General features: G+C 43.8%; 1 protein-coding gene across 28 annotated transcripts in view; it reads right to left on the minus strand.

The window, feature by feature from the left end:
- Positions 1-344: 344 nt before the first annotated feature.
- Positions 345-27,857, minus strand: part of NPAS3 (neuronal PAS domain protein 3) — an 876,069-nt gene continuing 848,556 nt past the window's right edge. For 16 of the 28 annotated variants that reach the window (XM_084969005.1, XM_084969003.1, XM_084969000.1 and 13 more), the window contains 4 exons: positions 25,623-25,729; positions 10,525-10,672; positions 6,729-6,853; positions 345-4,828 (listed from right to left, as the gene is read on the minus strand). In XM_084969005.1, coding sequence (XP_084825131.1) covers positions 3,429-4,828; positions 6,729-6,853; positions 10,525-10,672; positions 25,623-25,729 — 1,780 coding nt within the window. In that variant the 3' untranslated portion in view covers positions 345-3,428. The remainder of the gene's footprint in view (positions 4,829-6,728; positions 6,854-10,524; positions 10,673-25,622; positions 25,730-27,857) is intronic. The other 12 variants (XM_084969006.1, XM_084969002.1, XM_084969001.1 and 9 more) reach the window with 1 other exon arrangement.

A 27,857-nucleotide genomic window follows, 5' to 3' on the forward strand; every position in this document is an offset into this window, starting at 1 on the left:
ATTAATCAAGAAAAAATGCACACTTTCCATAGTGGTTAATGTTGTGGGCCTGTTGTTCAGCTTTGATAATGTGCATAAAAATGCTCATATGACAATGAGTTGGGGTAGCTGAAAATTTAGGATGGTTGCAAGTTTGGTGTAGTATTTGGATTAGCATCTTAATCTGTGCCTTGTCAGCCTTGTTGGTACACAAGCTATGTATTTTGTCCAAAACTAGCAAAAATATGGATGCTTTAAATTTTTTTTTTTTAAATCAAGAATAATGACCAAGGTACCTGCTTAAACAAATACTACCAGCCTTCATTAGTTAGGATGGTTACATGTAAAAGAAATGATGCCAGATAGTAACAAATCCAAGAGAAGTTTATTATGAAAATGGCACCTGCGGATGAAAAATTAAGTTACATAAAGACAACCATGTATGTGACATGTATGAGGATCTACAAAAGTATAAAAAGAACCCTGTTGTAAATGAAGTATGTACATTTCTGATTTGCAGCATTATCAATGGTCAATGAAAAAAAATGTTTCAAAATAAGCCAGGCACTCAGGAAGTTAGGTCCGGTTAGCTTCACACAAAACAAATGTACCATAGCTGTCGCTTTGTAACATTTTAATTTTTTTTATATATATATATTGTAGAGTTGGTAACACTGCTAAGAACAGAATATCCCTTTCCCCATTATTCAGCTACTTGGCACCAGTCTCCTCATAAAAGTTTTCATATATTTGTACAAGAAATAGTTAAAAACACAGACACAGTCTTCACAGGTAATGAAGTGTTTTTTTTTTTTTTCATTTTGTAATTTTAACACTATGGATTTAGACAGCAGCTGTGATTATCTGTTAGTTTAAATCACCAGGAATCATTTTGACACAACACAGAAACATTTATAAAAGAAAAAAAAACAAAACAGCTGTCTAGCTGTTCTTTGTAGCTGATAGGTGCATTCCTTTGATTGTTCGATAGCTAGAGTAGAGCTTCCAAAATTAATCTTTAAATTTTGTGATTGGCCTTCTTCACCTTCTAAATCTCCTTAAATCCTTCAAGTAAGTGCACTATGAAAATTTGTGGCATTTAACTTTTTTTACTCTTCCACAGTGGTTTGGGCCCAACTCATGGACTCAAAGATCCTGAAGGAATCCACTCAACACAGTGATATTCAAAGGACAGCCGTAGTTACTATATTAGCATTGCACACATAAACAAATATATATGACAATTCTATAGTCCATGACCCCCTCCCCTTTTGTTTTTTAAAAAATGTTGGTTGACCTTTGAAATAATTTTCTGTCTCACTGGTAAATTGTTTTATATATTGCTCCATCAGCCAACCTGGAAGGAAACCAAAGAAAAGCACCCACTGCTTATAGGTAGAGCACAAGGGACTCTGGGAATGTTAACAGCTGAGGCTATATGGCATCAATTTATTTTATATATCTGAGCATTTTCTTCAGTGCTTTGTGTGGCACTCCAGAAGAAAGAGTCGTACCCAGGATTCCGTTGTGGGAAAAATGGCTCCATTAACCTTGAGCTAGTTAAGAGTCTTTTTATCTCTGAGAACGAGAAAGAGTTTGGAGAAGTTGGGGGGTGGGGAGGGGAAGGTGAGGCAGGGAAAAGGGAAACTGAGAGAAAGAGAGATAGAGAGAGGGAGGGAGAGAAAGGGGAGCGGTTGGGAGAATATACACCAGCAAAAGCAACAGCAGGAATAGTAAAAAGTGAAACGGAAGATTCACAGACAGTAGAAGCAGCATAGGGTGACATTACAGAGGAAGGCCACCGCACAAAAATCACTAACCCCCAAGAATCACTGATTCACTAGGACTGCAGGAATGGGACTGTACCACTCCGGACTAGAGATAGAGCACAGAGAGGACAAAGGACAAAACAACTACATTATCTTAGTATATACCGCATATAGAAACACACATGGAAACTGCAATGGGCTGACAGCCAAGGACACGTACACAGCGCACACGTTACAGTTCTCACATCTGTTATTAGATGCCTTAACAAACAGCTGCCAAAAATGGAGTTGAAGAAGAATTTATACTTGACAGTCATTTGGAGTGTTTGACACTACACTGATTTCTGGCAACAAAGACAAAATAGGATATATTTTTTTTTCTTTTTCTTTTTTTCTTTTTTTTAACTTAATGTGCAGTTTTCAGTTGCAGTTAATCCGTTTGAAGCTTATTTTAACCCATTCTTTAGTTTTAAACCTTATTGGTTCCAACCTAGAAAGAAAAGAACCAAAGGGGAAAAAAAAAAATCCATCAAATCAAATCAGTCCCCCCAAATACCAACCTTCCTTTTTTTAAGCAAGAAATGAAAAAAAAATTAAATATTTTTTCTCCTTCTTTTACTCCGAAGTGTTAATTGAAGTTGTAAAAATTAGCCTCAGTTAGACTGAGAAAAGGGAAAAAAAAGCTCAGCAAAAGGCAATATGTACCTAAACTGCTCCTCAAATCAGTTTGATTGAGTTTTCCAAATGCCCTTTTAAAAAGGACTTTCCTGACCCATTAAATTTAATGTGAGGCTATGTTTGTTAGTTGGGAGGTAAAAAATTTTAAGTCCTGCAGCAAACGTTAATGAGGGCTTTGTCTTAACTAACCAAGGAGACTGCAGCAACGGACTCCAGACCAGGACAGAACACATTCCCCCCACCCCAAAACCCAGCCCAGGAGCTGCATTTTGTATGAAGACATTACAGATTAATAAATGATAGCACCATGGTTTTAGAAATTAAGTTAATGTTTCAGTAATTAACATTTAGTCCAACTTTTTTTTTAAACATTCTAGTCACAGGCCAGAAATTAAGAACCCAAATTATTTTTATGTGCAAGTAAGAAAACCTTAAAATCTTAACCATCAAAAGAATTAAATTCTGCATAAAATTCTAAAATATACTATCCTCCTATTTTTAAAGGAATTAGGAACAAAAACCAAAAAAAAAAAAAAAAAACCGAAAAACAAACACCACCCCATTTCATTTGACTTAGTCAAACAGGGCACATTGTTTATGCTTGTCTCTTTCAATCTTGATCATATCAAGATCTTTAGGAAGAAAACCCAATGGTTGTCACTTGAGAAATCTCTTGACCACAAGACTGAGTATTCTATGGCAGAGGCATATACACAGTAAAGACATCTTAATAAAGATGCAAAGGAAAGCAAAACAACCCAACACACATCTCAGAAGAAGACAAAATGGCAGGCAACTGGTCATCTGACCCTCTGAAGGCCAAAAATAAACATATCTTTACAGGAAAGAATGAGTCAAGTGAAAGAAAGGGGGGACGGGAAGGGGACCGTCGTGGTGAGAGAAGATGCTGACCTGCTCGAATTCAAAGTGCTAGAATCAAAGGTCTAAACGAAAACGCCGACGATGCCTCCGGGCGGGGCCCCAGGCCGCACGGGGCGGCGCTCAGTCCTCCTTGCGCTCCAAAGTCTGTGCCGCGTGGATGCCGTTGCTGTAGACGGGGAAGGGCAGCGTGGAGAAGAGTCCCTCAGCCGTGGTGAACACGTTGCCGGCGGGCATCTGCGTCAGGCTGGCCGCGCTCACTGCGCCGCCGAACGGTCCCGACATGTTGAGCCGGTGCACGTGGTGGTAGAGCATCTCCATGGGCGTCTTGGGGTCGAGGCCGAAGCCGGGGCTGTTAACGTCCACGAAGTTAACAGCGTGCGCGTTGGGCAGCAGGTTGCCCTGCATGGCCAGGGTCACCTCGGCCGGCGCGTATCGGATGGTGCCCGTGGTGTAGACCCTCTGCGCGGCCGTGCTGGTGGCCGCCAGGGTCCCGGTCACCCTATGCACCAGCGGCAGCACGACGTTGCCGGCTTGCAACCGCTGCAGCGCCTCCAGGTCCCCAGTGTACAGCAAGGAGTTGGAGGCGCCCGGGGCACTGCTGCCGCTGCCGCCGCCGCCGCCGCCGCCACCGCCACCGCCACCACTACCACTGCTCCCGCCCCCCGGGTGCTTGTCCCGCGGGGACGCCGAGAGCGGGGGCGACAGCGGGTCGGAGGCGACGGGGGCCAAGGCCGCGGGAGCCGAGGAGCTGAACTGAGTCTTGCCGCGGGCTGCGGCGGTGCCGTCGGCGCCGGGCGGGGTGAGGACCGAGTCGGGGATGGCCACGTGCAGCCCCCCGCCGCCCGTGCCGCCCGGCGGGGACGGGAAGTGCTCTGAGCTGGGGGGCTTGGTCATGCTGTAGGGCGACTCGTTCCGGGAGATCTCCCGGTTGGGCGGGTAGTTCCAGATGCTGCTGTCGTTGTCGAAGTTGATGGGTTCCGAGATCTCCGTCTTGATCTTGAGCACCGAGGCACTGTTGGGGGAGGACAGCAGCCGCGGGGGTTCCACCAGGCCCGTGTCCAGGCCGCCGGGGCTCGACGTGCTGGATAGGCGCCGGCGACTGGCGCTGCCGCCCTTCTGCCGTTTCCGCCTCTTCTTGCGCTTCTGATGCTTGCTGGAGGCCTGCGCGCCCCCCTCGCCCGCGCTGTCCGAGTCCTTGGCGCTGTCGGAGGACAGCGACTCGCAGTTCTGCAGCCGCAGGTCCGACTCGCTCTCCACATAGCGCTCGACCTTGATCTGCATGGGGCCCAGCGCGCCGAAGCCGCCGCCGCCGTCCTCCGCCGCCTTGGGGTTCTCAAAGTCCGAGTGCTCGAAGCTGTCATCGCTGTCGCGGCTGTCTGGGTTGCTGGAGCTGTGGCCGTCGTCGTTGCAGTTCATGTCGTTGTCGCACGTGTTGCCCGACTTCTTCCGGTCGGGCTCTGGGTCTTCGCTGTTCTCGGACTGATTCCCCTTCTCATCGGACTTGGAGTTCTCATTATCCTCTGCGTGGGGCCGGGCCGCGCGGGGCGGGGATGGGGCGGGAAAGGGAGACATAGGAGAGGCCAGGTTAGCAGGGCCAGATCCATCTCTCACCTGCAGGGGTGAGTGGGGTAGGGCGGGGGGAGGGGAGTGGGAAGGTGGAGGGGGAGGTGGCTTGCCCCACCTGGAGCTGCTCCACCGCCTTGGTTACTTAAAGCCCAGGATTTCTCTCTCTAAAGGGCCTAGATTAGCTGTGCTCTGACTCAAAGTGTAGTCCATGGACCCGCAGCATTGGTATCACCTGGAGATTCTTCAGTTGCATAGGATCCCCAGGTGACTCTTAGGCACCTTAACGTTTGAGAAGTTCTGCAAAAATACTCAGGGAATCAGAGTAAATAAGCTGGTTTAGGGTGTTAGTGGCACAGAAAACTGATGATATGCAAGGTGACTTTCTAAAGAGGTCTGCACCTTCCACTGGCAAATATTTGCTCAGTATTGAAAACCATGCTATTTATTCCTAAAGTTATTTTTCTCTATCAGACTGAATGCCATTTGATTCATTGTATGTTTTATTTATTTTTATTTATTTCTGTCTCTTCCTGCAACTGGAATGTAAGCTCCATGGAGCAGGGATTTTTTGTCTTTTTTGCTCACTACTCTATACTACATAATAAATAAATAGCAGGGGTTGTCTATTCTCACCCTGCTCTACTAAGGAACTTTCAAATGAAGGTAGTTCAGGACACAGGAAAACAACCAAACTCCTCTGTGAATGCTCCTCCCCTCCATAGGGCCTCCCAGAAGCTGTGTGTGGAGTGGAGGGATATGTTTACAAGCCTGGAGAGTGGGCTCCCTAAGGTGGTGGTGGTGGGGGGGGGTTGTGGAAGGGGAGCCCTAGTCATCTGGCACATTTTAGGGAGGATGGATTTCCCTAACACTTAGGGATGAGGCTGATTTTATGACTCTGCTGTGATGCTTTTGGATTGCAGCCTGGACTAGAACCTTGGGCAAATCATGTAACTACTCTGGCCTTCATTTATGTAGAAGAAGAGGCTGGGTTAGAACAGGCTTAGGATTTTTTGCAGCTGTAAATTGTATGAGTTGTGTGCTCCTTGGATCTATGTGTCTTGTGGAAGGTGTCTGGGGATTGGAGGAAAAGTACATTTTTGTATTAACTTTTCTGTGCTCCAAAGAACTGCTCAGAAAGTATACTTCTCAATATAACTAGAAATGGATTTGTTCAACACAAATTCAGAAAATGGGTAACAGTCCAGCACCCAGAAAGATTCATTTACTGATGCCATTAAGCATCCCACTAGCCTCATTCCCAGCCTGAAGAGGAGGTGAATGTTTGGGGCTCAAAGTCACAATCTGTCTTGGAGCAAAAGAGGCAGCCCTGCTGTCTGCTTCTGGTAAAGACAAGGGAGCCAGCTATGGGGTTAGGGCAGTGTTTTTTCTGTCAGCCAGTGGAGGGCTGACATTAAGTGATGTCTAAATCAATCAATCTCTCTGTATATTTGTGTATGTATATTTATATACCATAATGTATCTATGTATATATGAATATATATTACAATGTGCATAAATACCATAATATACCTATTTTTATGTTATGACTATATACTATAATATACATATATGAATGTATATATATACTTATAAGTGTATTTTATATACCACCACATACGTATATATTTATATATAGTGTATGTGTACACATGTGTGTGTGCATATGTATGTGGTGGCTTAGAAGTACATATACATACCTGTGTTGAGAAAGATTCAGTAATAACTTGATGTGACACATCTCTCTATACCATGTGACCAGTCACTGTGCTTGGACGATGGCCCTTTGGCCGTTGCCCACCCCTTACATTTGGAAAGGCAAGCTATAAACTGCAGAACATGGAGAAGTCGTAATACCTGTAATACCTGAGGTGTCTTTAGAGTCGGATTCAGAGTCGGATGTCTCCGAGGATTCTGAAGTTTTCTCTGGCAGGTGGGGGAGCTGTGCAATGTCCATCGGCGTGTCTTTGTACTCAGGGTTGCTGTGGGGAAGGGAGGCGGTCATCAGGAGTGCAGACACCTATTCTGTGTGGGTTGCTTCCCACCCGCTTCTTCCCATTTCCTTGCCCCAAACTTTGAGAGTTGAGAGAGTTTGGAAACTGAACGTGACATCTTTTCCGTGCTCATCACAGGACTTTTACGGAAGCTGGAACTGTGTGTGCTGGGGTACAGGTGCACCTTGCTACAATGATTGAATACCCAAATGCTACCTGAAAGCCACCAAAAAGCTTTTCAGTAATCAGGTACCACTGGGGGCTGGGGAACCGTGCTGCTTGACGTTCCTGCCAGGATCACATCTGGGGGAAGGGAGGACGAGAGAAGTACCCTCAACAATCCATTTCCACGCCTCCTGGTGTGCCCAGTCTTTTCTTAGGCTCCTAATGATTCCATTGCTTCAGTACCTTTGCCTTAGCTCCTTGACGGAGCTTCTCAGCTGTTCGGATGGCTCCAGAGCCATGTCGGGGGGTGGGGAGGAATGGGGGCACAGAGCCCTCAGCGCCTAACGATGTGACAGATGCACAGGTGCACTTGGGCTGCATGGATTATGGCTACTGAACTGTCAACACACCCATTACAATCACATTTTCGTCTGCTCGTGTGGTGTACACCTGTGGCTTGTTAGTTGGAAATCTGATTGCAGTGGGGAGAGTCCCAGTGTGAAAGAGGCCCCAACAGAATGGATCTAACCCCATTTGCACAAATGTGCTTAATTTTTGTTCTATTTTTAATTCAGAAACAAGCCGCTTCTGGAAAAAACGAGTGTGTTTGGTCAGTTTGTGTTAGCTCTCTTCCATAAATGCCACTCTAAGGCTGGCCTGGTGTATAAGCAGTAGAGGCTACTATAATCTGCAGGCACAAGGAAAACCTCTTGCCTCAAAATGGAAAATGCCTCTTTCTTTCTTTCTTTCTTTCTTTCTTTCTTTCATTCATTTTTTAAAATTATTTGTCTTTTTTTGGGCCACACCCATGGCACATGGAGGTTCCCAGGCTACAGGTCGAGTCGGAGCTGTATGCCACAGCCACAGCAACATCAGATCCAAGCCGAGTCTCAACCTACACCACAGCTCATGGCAGCACCAGATCCTTAACCCACTGAGCGAGGCCAGGGATTGAACCTGCATCCTCATGGATGCTAGTCAGATTCGTTTCCTCTGAGCCACGATGGGAACTCTGATGCCTTTTCTATCTTTCCATCATGGCCAGCCATCTGGAGGCATAGCATGGATGATTACCAACTTGCTATTTTCTAGTGAAATACCTATATTAAAGAATTATTGTTTCAGTAACTACTGCAATATCCTAGGGAGGGTTAGTTCACTTAGATGACTTATCAGACGTTTACTCCCTAGTGTGAATTAGCGTCAGCAGAAGAGCTTTCTCTAGATGATCAGATGAGCCTGGTGGTGGAAAGGTGGCCTTAGCCCTTACACAGTCTCTGTCATTCTACCACACGTTGTGAGGGACAGGAAGACTGGAGGAGCAGTCATTTCAGAGCAGGAAACCACATGCCTGGAAGGGGCCCAGAAGTAAGGGATTCTGGCTGGAAGAGGGAGCATGAAAATACTACTCAGGGACGAACAAAGGAGAACATGGGAAAGAAAAACAAATTTCAGTAGTTGCTATGTGGGCAAGGCCTTTCTTTCTAGAACGCCAGCCTAGAGAAGTGATGCCAATGAGTAGCAGAGTTGGGGGAGCTTCCTCTGCTAAGCTCACCTCTCTCAGTCTCCTTTGGTCCAGATGCCATGGGGGTTCCCAAGTTACTTGCCATCTGACTCAACAGTCTTTTATTATTGAACCCAGGGTGAGTGTCCAGGTCAGCTAAGACAGGTCTGCTTCCTGCCCCTCCATATGGAATTAAGTGCACCGGGAGCCCTAAAGGCTCATGAGCTTATACCATGTGATCCTAGGCTAGACCAATAGCGTGGATCCAGAGTTAGATGGCGTGCCATTTCCTTAACCATTCTCACACTTTCCATTTGGGAGCAGAGTAAGAAGTCATGAGGCTTATAAGACAGAAAGATCCAGACAGGAAGAAATCTCCCTGAGTGAGGTTAACAAGCATAGGGATTACTTTAGTGCCCTAGGTTCCATCAGCCTGAGGGACAGACATCTTCCAGTCTACACTGCCCCTGTCACTAATGTCTAATTTTTAATAATAATAGTCTCCTTGGCACAATACCATTTTTGCCTAGCCACTGAAAGTGGGTGTCACAATACTTTATTCTGTTTTCTCTTTGGCAAGTGAGTTTTTATAACCTTCTGCATTATATATAGCCTCTGTTCCATAAATTTCTACGTAAGGGAATTCCTTGGTTGCAGAACCCAGCTTGAGCATGTCCCAAACACAGGGGAGAATTTGCACAAAAGGCAGGCTTTGGAGAAAGCCACATTAAATACCCATACTTTTACTTTTAGAGAGAGTTAATGTAGAGTAGAAGAGGTCAAAAAAGGAAAAAGAAAGTAGCTGAATGAAGACTCTTCTAAGTGGTGCACATTAAAGCCCTCTCTAGAGCAATAATCATTAGCGTCTGATTGATAGGCTATTGGTAGCAAGCACACGTGTGCCTTCAAGTCATCACCAAGGGATGTGAGCACACCCTGAAGGATCAATGTGGTGATGAGCCATGGCTGTCAGTATCTCAGCTCCATTTGACTGTCTCAAAGAAAAATGGGATTCAGGTACCTCCTGTCTAGATTCTCAGCCAAAGGGCAACCACTTCCATTCCTAAGACCTACTGGAAGTTTTTTCCTACTCAGACCACATGTAGGCCCTGCTTGGTGGCTTTAGGCAGAGAGAAGTCAAAGACTGGAATGACAGTGGTGGGAGGGAGGCAGGCTGAGCATTCTGATAGCTTCATGGCAGGATTGGTAGAGGAGCTCCCAGAAAGACCACCCAGGCTGTTGGCCTTGGTTACTTTGGTGCTAGTCTGAATCCATCGGCAGCAAGCAGAAGGGGAAGGAGAGAGGAATGGTATCATACACCGGCATTTAGGAAACTAGTGAGTTTGGCCACGTTAATGGATATAAATTTGAGGATGCATTAAAACAGCATTCAGACTTGCTTGAGACCTCAGAGCAGGCAAAAGAAGATTGCCTTCATTTTTATACAGAAATTGTCTTGATTTTGGCAAAGCAGCTCCCTTTGCTTACCGAAACCTGAATGCCTGGGGCGTCCAACTCTAGGTAATATGCTGAGAGCTTCAGAGGGCTGGGATACAAGAGGAACAGAAGGACCCGTGCCACGTCTTCCCCTTCCCTTTTGTACAGTTTCCACAAGGGCTGGAGTGCGTGAGTATGAGAACGTGCGAGTGTGTGTGTGTGTGTGTGCGTGCGCGCACTTCCACTGTAGGAGAGAAAGTCAGTGTTCTATTTCTGGCCCAAACATTTGTGGGGAAACCAAAGCAACTTCTGCAGAGCTGCCCAAATGCTGGCAGACCAAGAATCATGAAACATTTTGCAAATCTGCCCCGGAAGTCCCTACCGACAGAGCTTTGATCTTTTCTCATTTCTTTGAATCTTGTGAAAAGAAAAGCAGCATTCTCATATAATCTCATACCAGATACTGTCAAGAGGTAATACAACATGTCAGCTATTAACCATTGGGCTACATATTTTATAACTGAGACGGAAATGAAAAAATTCAAAACTATACCTAAGAAGATAATTCACCCAGATGATATTCTTCTCATTGGCGTTCTTGGCATTAATAGCTATGGTGGCACTAGACTGTATCCAAATGTATCCTCCATTCTTCTGCATCCAACGATAGTACTTGGTCACACACTGGCCCTTATTCAGCACTGGTGGGAAAAAAAAAGCAACAGAAAGCAATGCATATTAAGACTGGGACCAAATGGTTATCATCTCTGCAAAATCTGAAGTTTAGAAAGGGGAGGTCCCGCATCAAGCCCAGGATGCCCCTCTGTGTGCTTAATGTAGAATGCCATTAGTAGGACAAATAAAATCACCAATTCAGTGGAGCGGCAGCTCTGGAGCTAGGGTTACTAGCATTTGTAGCAAGAATTTATTCCATTTTGGGCAGCCATGGTATGAAAGGAAGGATAACAGGACTGCAAATCTTTTTGGCTCACAGAACACCTAATGCGGTGTGGATACTGTCAATGGGTTTGACGTCAGATGTTCACAAAGGCAAATTTGTATGTGATTTATTCATAGCTTCAAGGTAGACCTCTTTGTGGCTCTGGATATCTGAATGGTTCCGAAGATGCTTTCCCCCTCTGTCTTTGATCATTTCACGTCGGCGTGAGTAATACCAACCAGTGTCCTTATACACCGGTTCCTTTTGATCTTGTCGAAAAGAATTTATGGTTGGAACGAAATTTACACTGGTCAGCTTGGGGAGGTTCTGGTGAGAATTGGCTTAATGTTGGAACAAAATACATTCCCTCACCAAGTCAGAGAGAAACGCCGGCCTAAGGGAGGCACAGAATTGACATGGCTAGAGCCAAACAGAGTGACAGCTCCACACAGGCTCTGAAATATAGCCCCAAATGAAGGAACAAGTAAAAACAATCAGTAATGTGAAACGGTGCCATTAAATACCCACAGAAAGAGAGCTTTAAAATGCAGATGTTAAAAATGATACTTTAACCCTAGTCTTGCCAAGTTGCAATTGATTTGATTTGTAGCTGGGTCCTCTTGAGCTAGTAAAAGGGGGGAAAGTGCAGTAAATCAGCCCCTGAAATAAAGTGCTATGGATGGGAATAGCTTCAAAGGATTCTGGAAATCTGCACAACCTGCTCTTATCACTCAGATGTGGATGGCAGCGATTCCACACCCCCCAACAGCGCGCCAGCCAGCCGGCCACTAGAGGGCAGTGTGCACTCGTCCACGCTGCCCACTTTTGGCATGTCCTTGTCTCCGTCTGCTAAAATGAAAAACCTCTAACTGCTGTAATAAATTTGGCTAAATTAGCTGCTAAATGGTTATCTCAAGTAATATGTATTTGCATTAATCATCTTGCTCTAAACCAGAACAAGCCAGAGTCCTAAAGACGTAGTAAATTCATATTGTCCATTTAATTATGGCTAATAAGTGCTTCATATACAATAGTTTCATGAAGTACATTTTGATTTTTTTTGGGGGGGAGTGGATGGGTAAAGGGAAGTCACTTTGGAAAAGAGCTGTGTTTAAGGCCGTGGAAGCTCTCCCCGATGTTTCTGAGCCACTCTTCCTGGCTCTGAAAGTGGTCAAAAATCAAACTGCCACATATTTTATCCATAAACATATAGATTTCAACACTTTTTTTCCCATTCTCCTTTTTTTTCCCCTCACAATACACCAAACGGATGGTTGTAAAATTTAATGCTTATGTCTTAACAGTTGCTTCAAGAAGCCTTGCTCTGATGAGTGCTTCAAAGAGTGGCAAGTTCAATTCTGAAACTATTCTACAGTTGAGGGTATTTTTGAAACCCGGAGCTGTCATCCTCTCTTGGTGGCAAGGCTCCACAGGTAGGATTGTACTCTGCTTTTGTAGGCAATTGTAAGTTCTGCCATTCTGCATGCATGGCTTCCCCGGCTACAAAACTGCGTAGCGAAGCTGAAAGCAGTAAAATACTGACTCTGCCATACAGCTCTTCTGTCAAACCATTGTTGCATGCAACAAGATGTGCTTTTATTCAAATCCTCTCAACCTGGTTAACTATTAATAGAGGAACGATGGGTTATGAAATTCTGTCCACACTTTTCACAGAGACAACTTAGAGCACCCCAATCAGCATTTGGTGTGTAATTCTACCTGTTCTGTGTCTGTAATAAGGATAATTTCGGATGGTTCTCGTATTTTTAACGAAGGCAAAGAGACCAAGATGCCCCCTTTAGAGTCATGTGAAGAAAACCCTAAGATGGTAGGCCAGACCAGCCCAGTCTGGCTAGAGGTTCTGGATTGGAATTGGACCCAAATCAGGCAAAATGAAACAAAACAAAACACCTCACAAACACAGTACATAGAAAGGGCCAAAGTGAGAAAGGAAGTCAAATTAGAATTTGCAGAATCTGCATAAAGATCACCTCCCACACACACGTTCTTAATGATACCTTCTCTTACTTACAAACAGAGAAACAAAGAAACTAACAAAATCTCCTTTCTGAAATGCATGACCAGCAAAACATGGGCCTCAGGGCTGGGCTCCATCGATGTGCTGTAAAGGGGCTGAAAGGCTTATCTACTAAAAGAGTGATGGAGTGTCACCTTTTTGCGTTAAGGCAGCATGACTCTGGGTCTGATTAGGTGCATCTGTGTTTCCTAAGAAGACAAATACAAATTTATCAGGGCCCCTGATTACACGAATTTTATTTATCAGGCAGGCCAAGGGCCATCTAGCCAAGAGAGGAAACCTCGGTGAGAGGCAGGAAGGCCAGGTAGGTTTACGTGAGGAAGTGGTGGCAAAAGGGCTGCAGAGGAAGGGACCCCTAAGGGGTTCCCTGTGGGGTCAGGGGCCACTTGAGTGCCTTCACTCCCATGGTCAATACCACAAAGCAGATCTGAGAGCCCTTCACTGTCAGCTTTAGAAGATAAGTTTGACCTAGTCCATTAATTTGCACTGTGCCATCCTGACAAACAGAATTCCAAGTCAGGCATTCCAGCATGATCTTAGATCATGACAATTTCCTGAGGATCAGTGTTTTCTGAATGAGACCTGATGACCCAAGAGAAGGCACTGAGTTAGCTCCTACTGTAGCATGCATGTTGACCAAAAGATTCTACCCCCATGGCTTTTGTTTTTCAAGAGGACCCATAAAAGAGGTCACAGGAGAATTTCGCTTCAAATGAACGAGGACTAATTTTTGCCTGGAGCTCCAGAATATAGATTTATGATTTGGGGATGAAGCTTCCTTCTTTAAACAACAACAACAAAATCATACTGGCAAATCAGTTGGATCATTCCAGCTGTGCCAGAGGCAGGATCTGACAGCTCTTCCTGAGCCCATGTGGTCCTAATCAGCTCAAGAAGCAGAGCCACCTTGGTGTCACTTTGAAAGAGATTTTTAGTCTGTAATAAAAGACAACTTGAAAAACCCCCAAACTTTTTTTGATTCTTTTTAATCCAGGGCTGCTGTTTCTATTTGGGGGTTTTTGCTTTAAATGACAGAGAGAAACGAGAGAATGTTCATGTTGGTCTATTTCACAAAATCCCTTTTGTGCAGAAAAACAGAAATAAGCATGATGTAATAAGTTACTTGATATGGAAGTCCTTAAAAAACAGTTAATTGTCCCTTGAAAAGAGACAGATACTCATCAAACCAATGAGCCCAGGAGAACATTCCTAACAGTTGTGCTCAAACTATAAAAAGAGGAAGCTGAGAGGACATGTCTATGTGGACTACATTTTTAGTCTTAGGCTGCGATACAACTGGAGTACTTCTAACACATAGCCTGGCATCTTCTCTTTGGTTTATGCCAAATTTACTTCTTGGCTGTCCAAACTTTTTGCTAGGGAAGCCTATGTGTATGCCTCGCTGAACTCACCGATCACATCATAACCTTTCTAGAATGAGGTTTTTTACAATTGTGCTGTAAGAATTCATTTTTTTTTTAAGGATCTCAAAACATGTAAATGGCCATTTCTTAGGTTTCAAAGGGGAAACCTGAAGACATGGGGAGGCTGTGCGTGCTTTTCCCAGATGCGCTTGCAGTCCCGGGTGGTGCCAGGTGGAACCGAGGTTGCCTCTGTTACCGCATGGGAACTTGCTCCTTTGAGCTCTGAAGTCTAGTCACTTTTGGCCACTACTATTCTGCTCTGGGGAACACCCAAGAAGCTGTCATCAGGGCTGCCCCACTTTTTTTTTTTTTTTTTTTTGCCATTTCTTGGGCCGCTCCCATAGCATATGGAGGTTCCCAGGCTAGGGATAGAATCGGAGCTGTAGCTGCCAGCCTACGCCAGAGTCACAGCAACGCAGGATCCGAGCCGCATCTGCAACCTACACCACAGCTCACGGCAATGCTGGATCGTTAACCCACTGAGCAAGGGCAGGGATTGAACCTGCAACCTCATGGTTCATAGTCAGATTTGTTAACCACTGCGCCACGACGGGAACTCCCTGGGCTGCCCCACTTTCTAAGTTAAAGGTGCCTTTGAGTCACAGACTGTGCTCTTCTGGAGGACAGAAGTGACTCCATATTTGTGAGAAGAAAATACTGCAGACAAGCAGAGACGTAAATCTTTCTGGTTGAAGTGTTGCATTTGACCTGTTCACCTGACCATTTTTTGTCTCTCAGTGTCAAAATCTATCCATCCCTAACTGTGGAGGGTGCAGCAAATACAGTTCCATCTGCGGAAAAACAGGGCGAGCTCAAATTTCAGAACACGGGAACTTTTCCACCCCATACACATTTTAGCCCCCAAGGACTGGCTGCTCACTTGGACTGACTAGCTTTTTAAGAAGTCACCTGGCTGCTTAGTTTGAGCTTAGTGGCAGGCACACAAGAAATGGATGGCTTGCAGAGAATAGCTCCTCTCCCCGCCGAGTCTGGTGAGCTCTGGCTGGAGTGCACATCCAGGGCTCTGCATGCCGTTACCAACAGAGGGATGTCAGTGTTCCAGGGGAAAACTTTGTCCACAGCGCTCGACCGATGGTTGAAAGGGCATAAAGGAAGCCTGTGTCTGTGGCAGGAACATTAACTCTGTTAGTAAATCAAAACAAATCAGTCCAAGTGTGCCTTCAGAAATATGGAGAAAAAAAGAGAACATGGTCTCTTCCTGTTGGGCTGGTCTACAAAATCAAAGCCAAAGCCTCTAAATAGTGAGTTGCTTGTGTCCTGAAAAGAAGGAAGCAGTCTAATTCCGTTTGAAGAGGAGACGAAGAACGCGTCTCAAAAGCGGTCTTTTAGCCGAGTGTCTCACAAAAGGACATTTTAGTGGTTTGCATATGCATTAAAAAGCTGCAATACTTGGGGTATTCAGGTAAGTATAGAATAAATAGGAAATGGTGAGCTCATCGTCGATTTCACACTTGACATTCACATGGCGGAACAAAGAGCTTCATTATCGTCATGGTGATATGAGGGTGCATCTGCCGCTGCTCACCCCCCCCCCCTTGAGCTACCTTCATCAATGGCCGTAGAGAGTGGGGAGCGGGGGCTTTTCTGCTAGAAACTCCAAACATTATTTTTGAATTCACTAATGTGGAGAGCATGTAAGTTGGGGGAGGGGGTGCTAGAATCACACTTTCTGCTTAATACCACGGTTGGGTGCTTAGCTGTAGCCACTGGTTTTTCTTTCCACATTCACAAAACTGGCAGATGAAACATGAAAAAGAATACTGACTCTTTAATCTCGGCTTCTCCACCTAAGGCCCAAGGCAGGCTGACAGGGAACTTCATTCTGGAAACAGGATGACTTTTTTTTTTTTTTTTTAATTCTGGATTACTTTTTCCTTTGCTTTTGAAAACTGTGGACTATAGGGGAATGAACCTGACATAGACTTAAAACAAGAACAAGTTTCTTTATCTAAAAAGTTACAGTCCTTGATGCTTACGGGAAGGTCATTTTCAAAACCCACAAGAGCAATAGCATTAGAGCCAGGAACTGTGCATGAAGTGCTTTATTTACTTGCAACAGAGACAGTTTCTCATTTAGAAACGCTCCTAGGATCAACCCAGGCTTTGACGTTATGCAGACTTTCCTATAGATTTTGCAATTAGAGAGCTAGATGTCTTAAATAGCCGACATCCACAAATTGGCTCTTGTTTTTGTTTTGTAAATCTATGTGCCGAGCAATATTTGGTCAAGTTTAGTGATATTTGATACTTAATGTGAATTATGAGCTCAAGGACAGAAGACTGTGGATGGTTTGTGCAGGACTGTGCATCATCTATGGATTTTCCCCCTAATACACTAATGACAGGCCTGCTTGGATTGCTGTCTGTGTGATTTATAACTCCGGAAGAGGTTTTTTCCTATGCTACTGACGATTGATAGATTTTTATTAACTGTTAATATTGAATCATGCAGAAAACTTTTCATTGATTGCATGTCAATTTGTTAAGTTTAAAAGATAAATTTCCCTTTTCTTGGTGATAACATGCTGAATTGGAGACCAAGGCTTTTCAACATTGATGAGATCATGTCCTATGACAGGAAGAAGCAAAGTAATTGTTGGCATGAGTGACATCTGAGATCTCAGACTTTTTTTTTTTTTTTAAATCTGTTTTTGGTCCAGGCAGGGAGTTTCAGTACCACATATTCCTGCCCTTCTTGACCTAAAATAATTATGGACAAAGTATTTTTTAGCCCCCACCTTCTTTTTGGCTAGGGATTTGCTATCTAAAGGGACACAGTGAGCTCTTCAGCTTGGAATTAAGATTTATGAATAGGAGGAGTTCCCGTCATGGCTCAGCAGTAATGAACCCAACTAGTATCCATAGGCAATACTATCCATGAACGAGGGTTCGATCCCTGGCCTTGCTCAGTGGTTAAGGATCTGGTGCTGCTGGGGCTGTGATGTAGGCTGGCGGCTACTTCCCCCATTAAATCCCTAGCCTTGGAACCTCCATATCTTGCAGGTGTGGCCCTAAAAAGCCAAAAAAGAGAAAGACTTATGACTAGAAAACGAGGGGCATGATGGATGTATTCACTCATTCAAGAAATAATTTTTTATCCATGCCTTTGGCATGTGGAAGTTCCGGGCCAGGGATGGAACCTGTACCAGATAGTGACAATGCAGGATCCTTAACCCACTGAGTTACCAGGGAGCTCTGAGAAATAATTTTTTTGAATGTGCCTCTCTGCACCAGGTGCTGAGGGACAGCAAAGAGAGCCAAATCTGTCCCCAGCCTGTCCGCCTGGATTAGTTTCAATTAGTGCTGGAAGTTTCACTTCCCTTCCCAGGGATTAGGTTCGGTTTGGAGGATGAAATGCGGGACAACGAGACTCAGGGGAAATGTCTCTACTGCGGACTGTTGGAAACAAGGGTTTACCTTTCTTTGCCCCTGGACAGAAAACAGATGCTTATCAGTCATTTTCTCTAATAAGTTTATCACAGTGATAGTTATGGAAAGTGGTGTGCAGGACTGGGAAAGCGGGTCCAACTTGGCCTGGATACCCCTTCACCTTCCTTTAAAAATGAAGAGGAATGGGGATTAGGGAGGTTCAGCTGGGAGGTAGGGAGACTTAAAACAAGGGAAAAGTGGGAGGTGAATCTTACTCTCCAAGTTATGTTTTTGGCAAAGCCTGTGTCTCTGGGTGCCATCATTTCATTAATTCCACTAAACAGCTTTGACAAGAAATATCCAAGTGGTGAGAGGCATGAGTATACAGAAACTAGTGTTCTGTAAAACCAGGAATACTTAAAGGAGCCCAGACAAATTGCATGTGTTTACCTGCTCTGTGGATTGCCAGAAATCCTGGTACTCTGTTGTGAAAGCATTACAGATGCTCCCAGGGAGTGGGCATCCTTGATGGCCTGATGAACAGCGATGCCACCACTTTCTGGGTAATAAAACTCTCCTTTGGGGCTCTATGTTTGGTGGTCTTTCCCCAAGTCCCAGAGGACATAAACCTTGATCGTTTAAACCAGCCATGGCGATTCTACCCAGTGTGTGACTGGGGCTGGGGCATTTGATAAAATGCTGGGCAATGACTCAGAGGGGTCTTCTCTTTCCTGGAAGCCTTGTGGGACTATTTTCTTTTTAAAAAATGTACATGAAATAGGAACTGACTTTGGACGTTGTCGGAACTGATCATTGGCAGTGCTATAGCTGTCTTTTGATTGCAAAGAGAAAGTTAAGACACTTGTAGAGAAAGTTGAAGTCATTTTTGCTTGGGCTTTCTGTTACTTGAAATTAGGTGTATCTTAGCTGATGGATGTACGTGAACAATCCCAGGAGGCCAGAAAGGGAGTGGGAGTTCACAAAGAGGTTCAGATAACTGATCCTTTGTTAACCCTATATTCATGGAGAAACAGTGTATACTAAACGCATACACAAATTAAATCCTGCATTGCTCATTTAAAAAAAGTTTGAGGAGTTCCCGTCGTGGTGCAGTGGTTAACGAATCCGACTAGGAACCATGAGGTTGCGGGTTCCTGGCCTTGCTCAGTGGGTTAATGATCCGGCGTTGCCATGAGCTATGGTGTAGTTTGCAGACGCGGCTCGGATCCAGCGTTGCTGTGGCTCTGGTGTACGCCAGTGGCTACAGCTCCGATTCTATCCCTAGCCTGGGAACCTCCATATGCCGTGGGAGTGGCCCAAGAAATAGCAAAAAGACAAAAAAAAAAAAAAAAAAGTTTGAGGATTTTTTTTTTTGAGATATGCAGGGTGTCATTAAATCAGTATTTTAAAGAAAGTATTTTTTTTAAATGTCATCATGTTCTTTATTTTGTACAGAGTATAAGAAGTAATGGAATTGGTTTTATTTAGGTTAAATGATTTTGTTTAAAATGGCTGATTGACAACTATTGTTTTGCTTTTCTGATTGTACTTTATAAGAGCAATGGGTTAGTTTCTTTCAAATATCAGAGTTTTTAAAAAAAAATTTTTATTGTTATTTCCCCAATACAATTTTTTTTCTACTGTATGGCATGCTGTCCCAGTTACACATACATGTATACATTCTTTTTTCTCCCATTACTATGCTCCCTCATAAGTGACTAGACATATTTCTCAGTATATATACACATGGAATACTACTTAGCCATAAAAAAGTTTTTAAAAAATGCTTATAAAAGCTGCTACTAAGTGTAATAGTAATAAGGAAAAGCCCAAGAATCCAGGTTAGGATTGTACTGGAATATGTTGGTCAAATAGAAGATCTGGTTTTCTCTCTGGGCAGAGAGAAAAGATCACATTTTATATTTTGTGTCCTTTCCTGAGCTCTCTGAATCCTGGGATGCCCTAAACACTTCCCCATCCCTACTCTCCACTGTATCTTCTGCCATCTTGCCATCTTCTTTCAATGTCCAGGGACATTGTGTGCTTCCTCTGAAACTTCTCATCCTCCCTTTATTGCCCCCAACTCTGGGGCTTCTGTGTTTTGTTTGTACATCTCAATAGTCCTCACTTTATGCGACCTTTTCAAAATTGTCTGTGGTCAGGCTGCCTTCTCTACCACTACGGAAGCTCCCTGAAGGTAGAGATCCATATATTATTTTGGAAACTTCACAGCAATACTGCCAAGCTTTGTGTGTAATAAGGACTCAACAAATGTTAGAAGGACTTGAAGAGGGAAAAATATGACTGTTTCTACTCAAACTCATAGATCAAATTCATAGAAAACTATCAAGCTGAAGAAAAAAACCAAAGACCTCCTTTTGCTTACAAGTTGCCTATTACTACTGTCTCTGATATTCAAAACTTTATATTTTTGTAAAGAGGCCAATCTCTTTACCAAGTAATCACACTCATTTCATTTGAGCACTGAGATGCCCTCAGAGCAATTCACTCTTCATATTTTACTGTTAATGACATTTATCCAAAGGGGGTGGGGTGTGACTGGCGTCCTCAAGATCGTTGGTCAGTTTGTATTTTTACTCCAAGTGAAGTAATGCCTCCTAAATACCAGTGTAGTCAATGCTTCTCAAACTTTAACATGAATGCAAGTCAGCTGGGAAACTTGTTAACGGCAGATTCGGATTCAGTAAGCCTGCGGATTGGCCTGAAATTCTGCATTTCCAGAACGCAGTGGAGCAGGGACACTCAGCTGCTAGTTTGGCTCTTGCTGGTCTCTATTCTCTGTGTTTGCCTGCTCTTGGACTTAAAAAAGCCAAAATCAACACTTGCCAAAAAAAGATGTAATAATATTCATTCACTCCTGCATAAAGACCTGATGTGATTTTTTTCTCCAGGTGACAGCCTTTTTAGTTCATGGACAGGCACACCGCGTGGGTTGGTTTGGCTTCTGAACAAAGTCAGACATGGTGGCTAGTCCAAGCATTTCCTCTCATGCGAATTTTCATATTCATATGAAAGAAGAGGAAAAACCCATTTGCTTTGGGAAAAAGTCCAGCCAGTGATTGGGGGGCAGCTAAATCCCCAAAGACCCAGCCCTGAGAAAAGCTAAGCTGAGAAAATAGAAAGTCTCCTGTGCAACCTGCATTTGGCCCACTCATCAAACTTTATAACTTCTTCCTTCCCTCCCAGCTTCCTTTACTGCGTGAGATGACTGCAGCCCCAAATCAACAATTAAATTCCCCCTTTGTTTGTGTGGCAGATGACAAATGCATGGAGGACATCTTGTGTTGCCGAGGCAGGCAGGGCACTTACTTTGATTGATGCTCGGTTGTGGAAAAAAATGAGCGGGGAAGGAATTACAATGGAGGGCCTGGAGACTGGAAGGGGATATACTAATTAGTCCTGCATTAAGCAGTCGGCTTGCATTTGGCGATGAGACGCCTTCAGGAGGGAAGTGTGGGGGTTATTGATGCAAAACAGCATGGAATGCATTATGCCAGGTAACTGTGTATTCGTTTTGTTAGAAAAGTATAGAATCTTGTAATTAAGAAATAAACAGGCTACTGTATTTTTTTAACACCCCCTACCTGTACACATTGAATAAACTGTGCTTTTTAACTCTATATGATCTCATAAGCAAGCTGGAAGTTCCCCTCTCTTCTTGAATAACGCTTCCAGGGTTTGCTCATCCTCAGTACAATTCTAGGAAGGGAAAACTGCCTCCATTTCTATACTTTCTGGCTCCTTTAGTTCCTAGAGTTTCAGTGCTCCAGAGCCTTGAGCCTTGCTGCTAGAACACAGTGTAATAAAGAGAAAAGAAGTTCCCCTCTCCCAGGCCACTCTTGCCAGGTTTTAGAGGGTTGTTGCTGATGTGATCTGGGAAGGATACTAGGGGTATCTCAAGACAAATCCAGCATCTTCTATAGACAAGGGACTATGGACGGGGATGAAAGTGAAATACAAAGCATGCTTCTCTGGTTTAGCATTCGTGGTTTGCCCTTCTAGTGTCTGGGCAACAGGCAGAGGCAAAGCAGTAGACGGTTGTGCCGTTCTCATAATTTAAGAGTGACACGATGCTCTAGGTAATGGGAGTGAGGGACTTTAGGGAGACACGACTGGTCATCTCTAGGTCAGTACCTCCCAAGCAATGGAGAGGGTGACAGGCAAAGATGCTCAAATAATTACTAATATGCACAATTTAAAATTCAAACTTTGAAATGTTGACTTGGCCAGTTTGGCCTTGAAGAATCAATGAAGTTGGGTTCAGTGACTAGTGAGGTGGCTTAAAGAAAAAAAAAAACACAGCAAAAAACTACACCAGTCTTTGGTCCTAGTGTGAAAGAAGAGGACCTAAACTCCCCTGGCATTAGAATTCCAGTAACTTCACTAACCCATTGTGTTGGTATAGATAATGTGATTGTCAGTGATTCTTTATGTTGAAACCCAGTAAACTATCAGGCGTCTCGTGTTAACCTAGTGGGAGAGTAAATGGTCCAAAGGTTTTGGTTCAATTTATCAGAGTTGTCAAATCCTGGCACAGCTGACTCCTGTTTACGTTTCTTATTCTAGAAACAAGTTCATCTATGGATTTACAGATACCTATGCTAGGAAAATAGATCTAAGTGATAAAGATAGCATTTTGAGTTATCAAAGACTATTGAGTCTTTTTTTTTTTTCCTTCAAGTTTTATCCATAAACTGGAGAATGAGACAGATATCAAAATATCAGAAGCACGATCAGATGACTACAACCTGCCTTTCATGGACAGAGCCAGGAATTGTGCCAATAGCTTGAGGAAGAAAAGCTAAATAGTTAATGCGGTTTATTTTTTAACCATCCTTTTGTTTTTGAATTCTGTCTTCTTCTTGAGCTGAATCCATGTCACCATGACCTTCTCCTGCCAAGAAGGCACAGTTGAGGCATCCTTCAGGAATAGCCTAGGGCTTTGGACGAGCTAGACGCTGTGCTGGCTCTTTGCCTTTTCTTTCAGTGTTTGTACAACCAAGACTTATTACATGCTCTGTCATTTTGTTACTGGGCTGGCTTTGGTTTGAGAATTAGGTAAACATCAGACATTCCATCACACAATTTTAGACTCAATCTTACTTTATAATGATGTTAATGTTTATTGTACAAAGCGAGATGCATTTGTATATTTTAGCATTTTATTTCAGTCACAGAATGCAAGACCTGACATTGGCATCAGTTTGATGTGTGTGTGTGTGTGTGTGTGGAGTGTGTGTGTGTGATTGAAGATAGTAAGCACTACAAGAACGCTGAAATTTCAATCTGATTAGGATCAAAATTCTTCAGGATCAAAACACTCTTTTTCCTCCCCCTACAGTTTTACTAATTGTGTGCTACTTGACATTGTGGAGTTATTCCACAGCGTGATAGCTAAATATGTGAAGTGTATTTTACTGTGCCGAATTATCAGCTCCTTCTATTTGTTTTTCATGTGTTTAAGGTTATTAAAAGAACTTAACATTAGAAGTCACGTGTATGAATTGAGAGACTGAACTCAATCATTGTTAGCAGGAGAAATCATAAAGCAATAGCCAGTATGTCAATATCAAGTAATGAAAAAAAATCAGAGAATTTGAAAGCATACCTCCCCTGTTTATTAGCTGGCAAGATACCAGAAAAATTAGGGTACTAGCACAATGGTGAATGGTAGATGGAGTTGTTTATTTTCAGCACTCTCAAATTATTCCGGGTACTGAAAATGAGATAAAAGTAGATCGGAAAGAATGGCATCAAACATATTTGTTGGAGACCTTTGCTTTATGGGAAGAAATGAACTGCCCTGGCTTACTGTTCCTGAGGAATTGTATTTCTTCATGCTGTAAATCAAATCCCAGAAAGATAGCGTGACGTTTTCCAAATAATAACAGAGGACGACAAAGTTCTTTTTTGTTAGCATCAGGCTTCCGAATAGACCTCGATTAAGATTCCAAAATGAAAAAGCACCACCCCCACAAACACACTTGGTCTATAACAGTGTCTTACAGACAGTATATCCATTTTAAAAGTCTGGATCTCTGGCATATATGGGTCCAAAAATGTATTCATAGCTTCCTTCCAAGATCCTGACTTTTCTCCATTTTCTCTAAATGCCCAGCTACAAAGAATCTGATGTTGCTGCTTTTGGCCATGCTTGGGGCATGTGGAAGTTCCCAGGCTGAGGATTGAACCCACACCTCAGCAGTGACAAAGCCAGATCTTAATCCAGTGAGCCACTGGGGAACTCCTAGAAACTGATGTTTCTTTTCAGGAAACCAGAATCATTCCCCACTCCCAATTAATTGAAAAGCCATCTGCTTCTGTGATCCCAACACCCATTTGTTCTTAGTGATAAGTGTGTTGGTTAAGTCTCTGGGGACTGATAGGAAGGCACACGCACTGTGTTGGGACTAGACTCTCCCAGAGCAGCCTTGTTGGCAGGTTTTTTCCCAGAGACCTAGTATCTACAGAATTTGACACTGCCTTTAGTTCTACGGCAGTGTTTCCAATGCAGGGTTCTAAACACAGCTCAAGATGCTCATACTTGGAGCCTTTGGCCAGTTCTCCATTACACTTTTGAAGATCTGAGTTTGAAATGGGTAAACAATGGCCAAGGGCAGGAAAGATTTGAAACAGTTCTCCTCAACCATGGCCAGAAAGGGAAGATGTTAATATAAAGGCCACCTGGCCAGTTTTACTCCATAAAAGCTTCTGCTTCCAGCTGTACCATCTCGTTTGTGTCCCCTCACATGTATTTAGGACTGGAGTTCAGAACTCAGTTTAGAACCTTCTAGGAATATAGTTGGCATGGCCCACATCTTCCAGGAAGAGTCTACTGAATGTTCATAAAAAGGACCTCTTTACAGTAGAGCACAGGAACTATCCAGTCTCTTGGGGTATTCTATGACAGACGATAATATAAGAAAGGGAATGTATGCATATGTATGACTGGGTCACTTTGCTATACAGCAGAAATTGGCACAACATTATAAATCAACTATAATAAAGATTTTTTTTAATAAAAAAGGACCTTTTGTTGGAAAAGGGCAGCCCCCTCCTAAGAGGTCCAGCAGTCCAGTACCCCCTGCCTGATGCAAGGTCAGAGCCCTGCTGAGTTTGATGAGCGAAAACTGCATGAGGATGCTGGTGAGCAAGTGACAGCTTGGACCCAGCCAGAACACTGCTAGTCCTGATTGGCTTAAACACCCCCATTGGTGCCTTGGAGGTGAACCTGCACGTCAGACTGGGAACAAGACTCAAAGAGCCAAGATTGGTTTCTCCCTTTCAGGAGAGGCAGGAAGCTCCACCTCTAAGTAACCTGCTTTCTAGAAACACAGCAAAAAGACAGTGTCTTTGAGAGCCGCAATATCCACACAAGCCCTCTGCCCGGGCCCCCGGCTTCCCCCTTGTTCCCATTTTGTGACTGGTCAAGCAGGAATTTTTCAGAGGCCCTGGCCTGGTTGAACTTGTCTTCTCCCACGTCCATTTTGAAACTGAGACCACACATTTCAGAGTGGAAGTCGCTCTCTGGAAAAGGAAAAGGTTGGGAAGGCACTTAAGACAAAGGCTTCCCCCATCACTTCACAGGAGAGAGGAAGTGAGAAACATAATACCCTGGGTGAGCCCCTAATGATCCAGCAATATCTCTGGGCCTGAGGTGCAATTTTCGACCCAATTCCAACATGAGCTGAGGCGATTTATGTCTCACTCATTCTCGCCACACGCTGACAGTCATCTCGAATGTAAGGGAGACGTGAAGGGGGAGATCAGCATGGGAACCAAGGGCATCCGAGGTAGATGCTGCCAGTCAGGTGGTCCCCACACATGGGGGTACTTACGGTCCAGGTGACTGTGCCTGATGCCCTCCACGTCTTCAGCGTGGATGAAGTGGTAGCATCTCTTCCCTACGATGTCTACGGGGGTCAGATCCATATAGTCACTAATCCTATGAAGAGAAGACACAGGCTGGAGATCAGAAGGGGGGAAATAGGGAAACGGTCAAATGACATAGAAACAAATCTACTGACAAGTTTTATTTTACAGGGTACCTCTGAGGACTGGGCACTCAAGGAAAACCCTGTAAAGGGAAAATCATTTTTGGAGTTTCCATCACGGTTCAGGGGTAATGAACCCAACTAGTATCCAAGCAGCTTCAATCCCTGGCTTCCCTGGGTTGAGGATCTGGCATTGCCGTGAGCTGTGGTATAGTTTGCAGATGTGGCTCGGATCCTGTGTTGCTATAGCTATGGTATGGGTTGGCAGCTACAGCTCTGATTTGACCCCTAGCTTGGGAACTTCCATACGCCGTGGGTGTGGCCCTAAAAAGACAAAAAAAAAAAAAAAAAAAAAAAAAAAAAAACCCCAAAAAACAAAAAAACCCAAAAAACAAAAAAACAAAAAACAAAACAAAAAAACCTGAAAGAGAATCATTTTCTTTAACCTCAAACAGGCTTTTTCTAAAGTAGGAACAGGGCTAGATCAGGCAATTGTGGTGAAATAATTAGATAGGTTTTTCTTTTCCTTTTGTGGTATCAGAACACACATTCAGACAACACAATTCCAGGAAATTATTGAGAATCAGTAAGAATGCAAGATCCTCATTAGAGGCCAAGATAATTCAAGGTTACATAATAAAATAAAAACATGTTATGTTTATACCAAATGATTAGAGACACCTTTCATTTAAACAGATTGGTCTTCTATTGGGTATTTCCATGAAAAAGGGCTTCGACTGCTTCTTGGCACAAAGTCCAAATTGGCATTTCAAGGGATATAATTTAAATGCTGAGACACACAGATGCCTGGGGGTATTGTCTTTTTCAGTCAGAGTCATTTGGGAGCTCAGCCTTCACTCCTGGCCCTTTTAACTGGGACTTTGTGGTGGATTCCTCACAGAAACTTTTAAACCATTTCGGCAGCTCTGCCAGGCTTGTGCTGGACCATGTGTGTGTGTGTGTGTCTGTGTCTGTGTGTGTGTCTGTGTGTGTGTAAGCCTCTATCATTGATTGTCCAGACGGTAACGTCCTCAGGCAGGAGCACAGAAAAACAGAACAAAAATTGGGAAACATGTTGGGGGAGTCTGCCCGGTTTACACAAATACGCTGAAATGCCCATTTCCATCCTCCCTGTCCAGGTTCATGTTTGTTTTGATCAGTCCCAAATAGAATATATCTTTTGTTTAACTGATTCTCTTTACTGACTCAGTGCTTTTTATGGTTTATGACTTATCAAATATGAAGTGAATCTTTAGCTCTGACACCTTTAAAAAACCCATGAGATCTCTTCCGAGGAGTGAGATCTGACCCCCAAGGCAAGGAAATAAGAAAACAAAACCCACCCAGAAGAATAAAGACTATAATGTAAATACAAATCCCCGGCAAATGGATTTCTCCAGGTCTAGCCATTTCAATCATATTTTTGGCCAAACTAGAATTCTTGGAGTGTTTTCTCAGGGTTCTCTGGTTTTCTGGTACACAACAGGTTAGTTGGTGTTTTCCTAAAGCAATGAGCTGCTTTCCAAGCACAGTTTATACCTCCTTTCTGCAAATGTCAGAACAAGGCTGTGGTTCAAAGGCCCTTGTTGGTGTTTCTGGAATGTGCCGGCTTCCCTGAAAGCATCACATGTTGGCTTCGCCCAAGGCCGCCCCAGGCAGTGCCAAGGAGAATGGTCTGCAGAGGCAAGGATGAGGGCTCCTTTTCTAGTTAGCAATTCCCTAATTAAACAGTCCACTCTGGGACATGGCACTCCACACTTTAGAGAAGACAGTTCTTTGGTTTATTCTTTATTTGAATGAAATCCTTCCAAACAGTGGGAGCATGTCTATGTCCTCTCAGAGCCTGTAACTATGGTGAACGTGCCCAGCTCAGGGTTCTAAGACCCTCTTACTGCATGGATAGAAAGCCCCAGACCAGTCCAGTGACTTCTTGTGGGCTCAGAATCCTGATGGCATCTAGTCCTCTGAACCTTGGTCTCCTGATCAGTGAAATAACTTCAGAGTCTGGCTAGGGGATTAAGAATGAAATGACATGCACAGTGCCTGGCACACCACATGTGCTGTTCCCTCAGATCAAAT

Source organism: Sus scrofa, chromosome 7 (genome assembly GCF_054392235.1).
Source record: "Sus scrofa isolate SSC_HxYL_T2T_F1_AM1 chromosome 7, Sscrofa_HxYL_maternal_Yorkshire_Landrace_v2.0, whole genome shotgun sequence".
NCBI lineage: Eukaryota > Metazoa > Chordata > Mammalia > Artiodactyla > Suidae > Sus > Sus scrofa.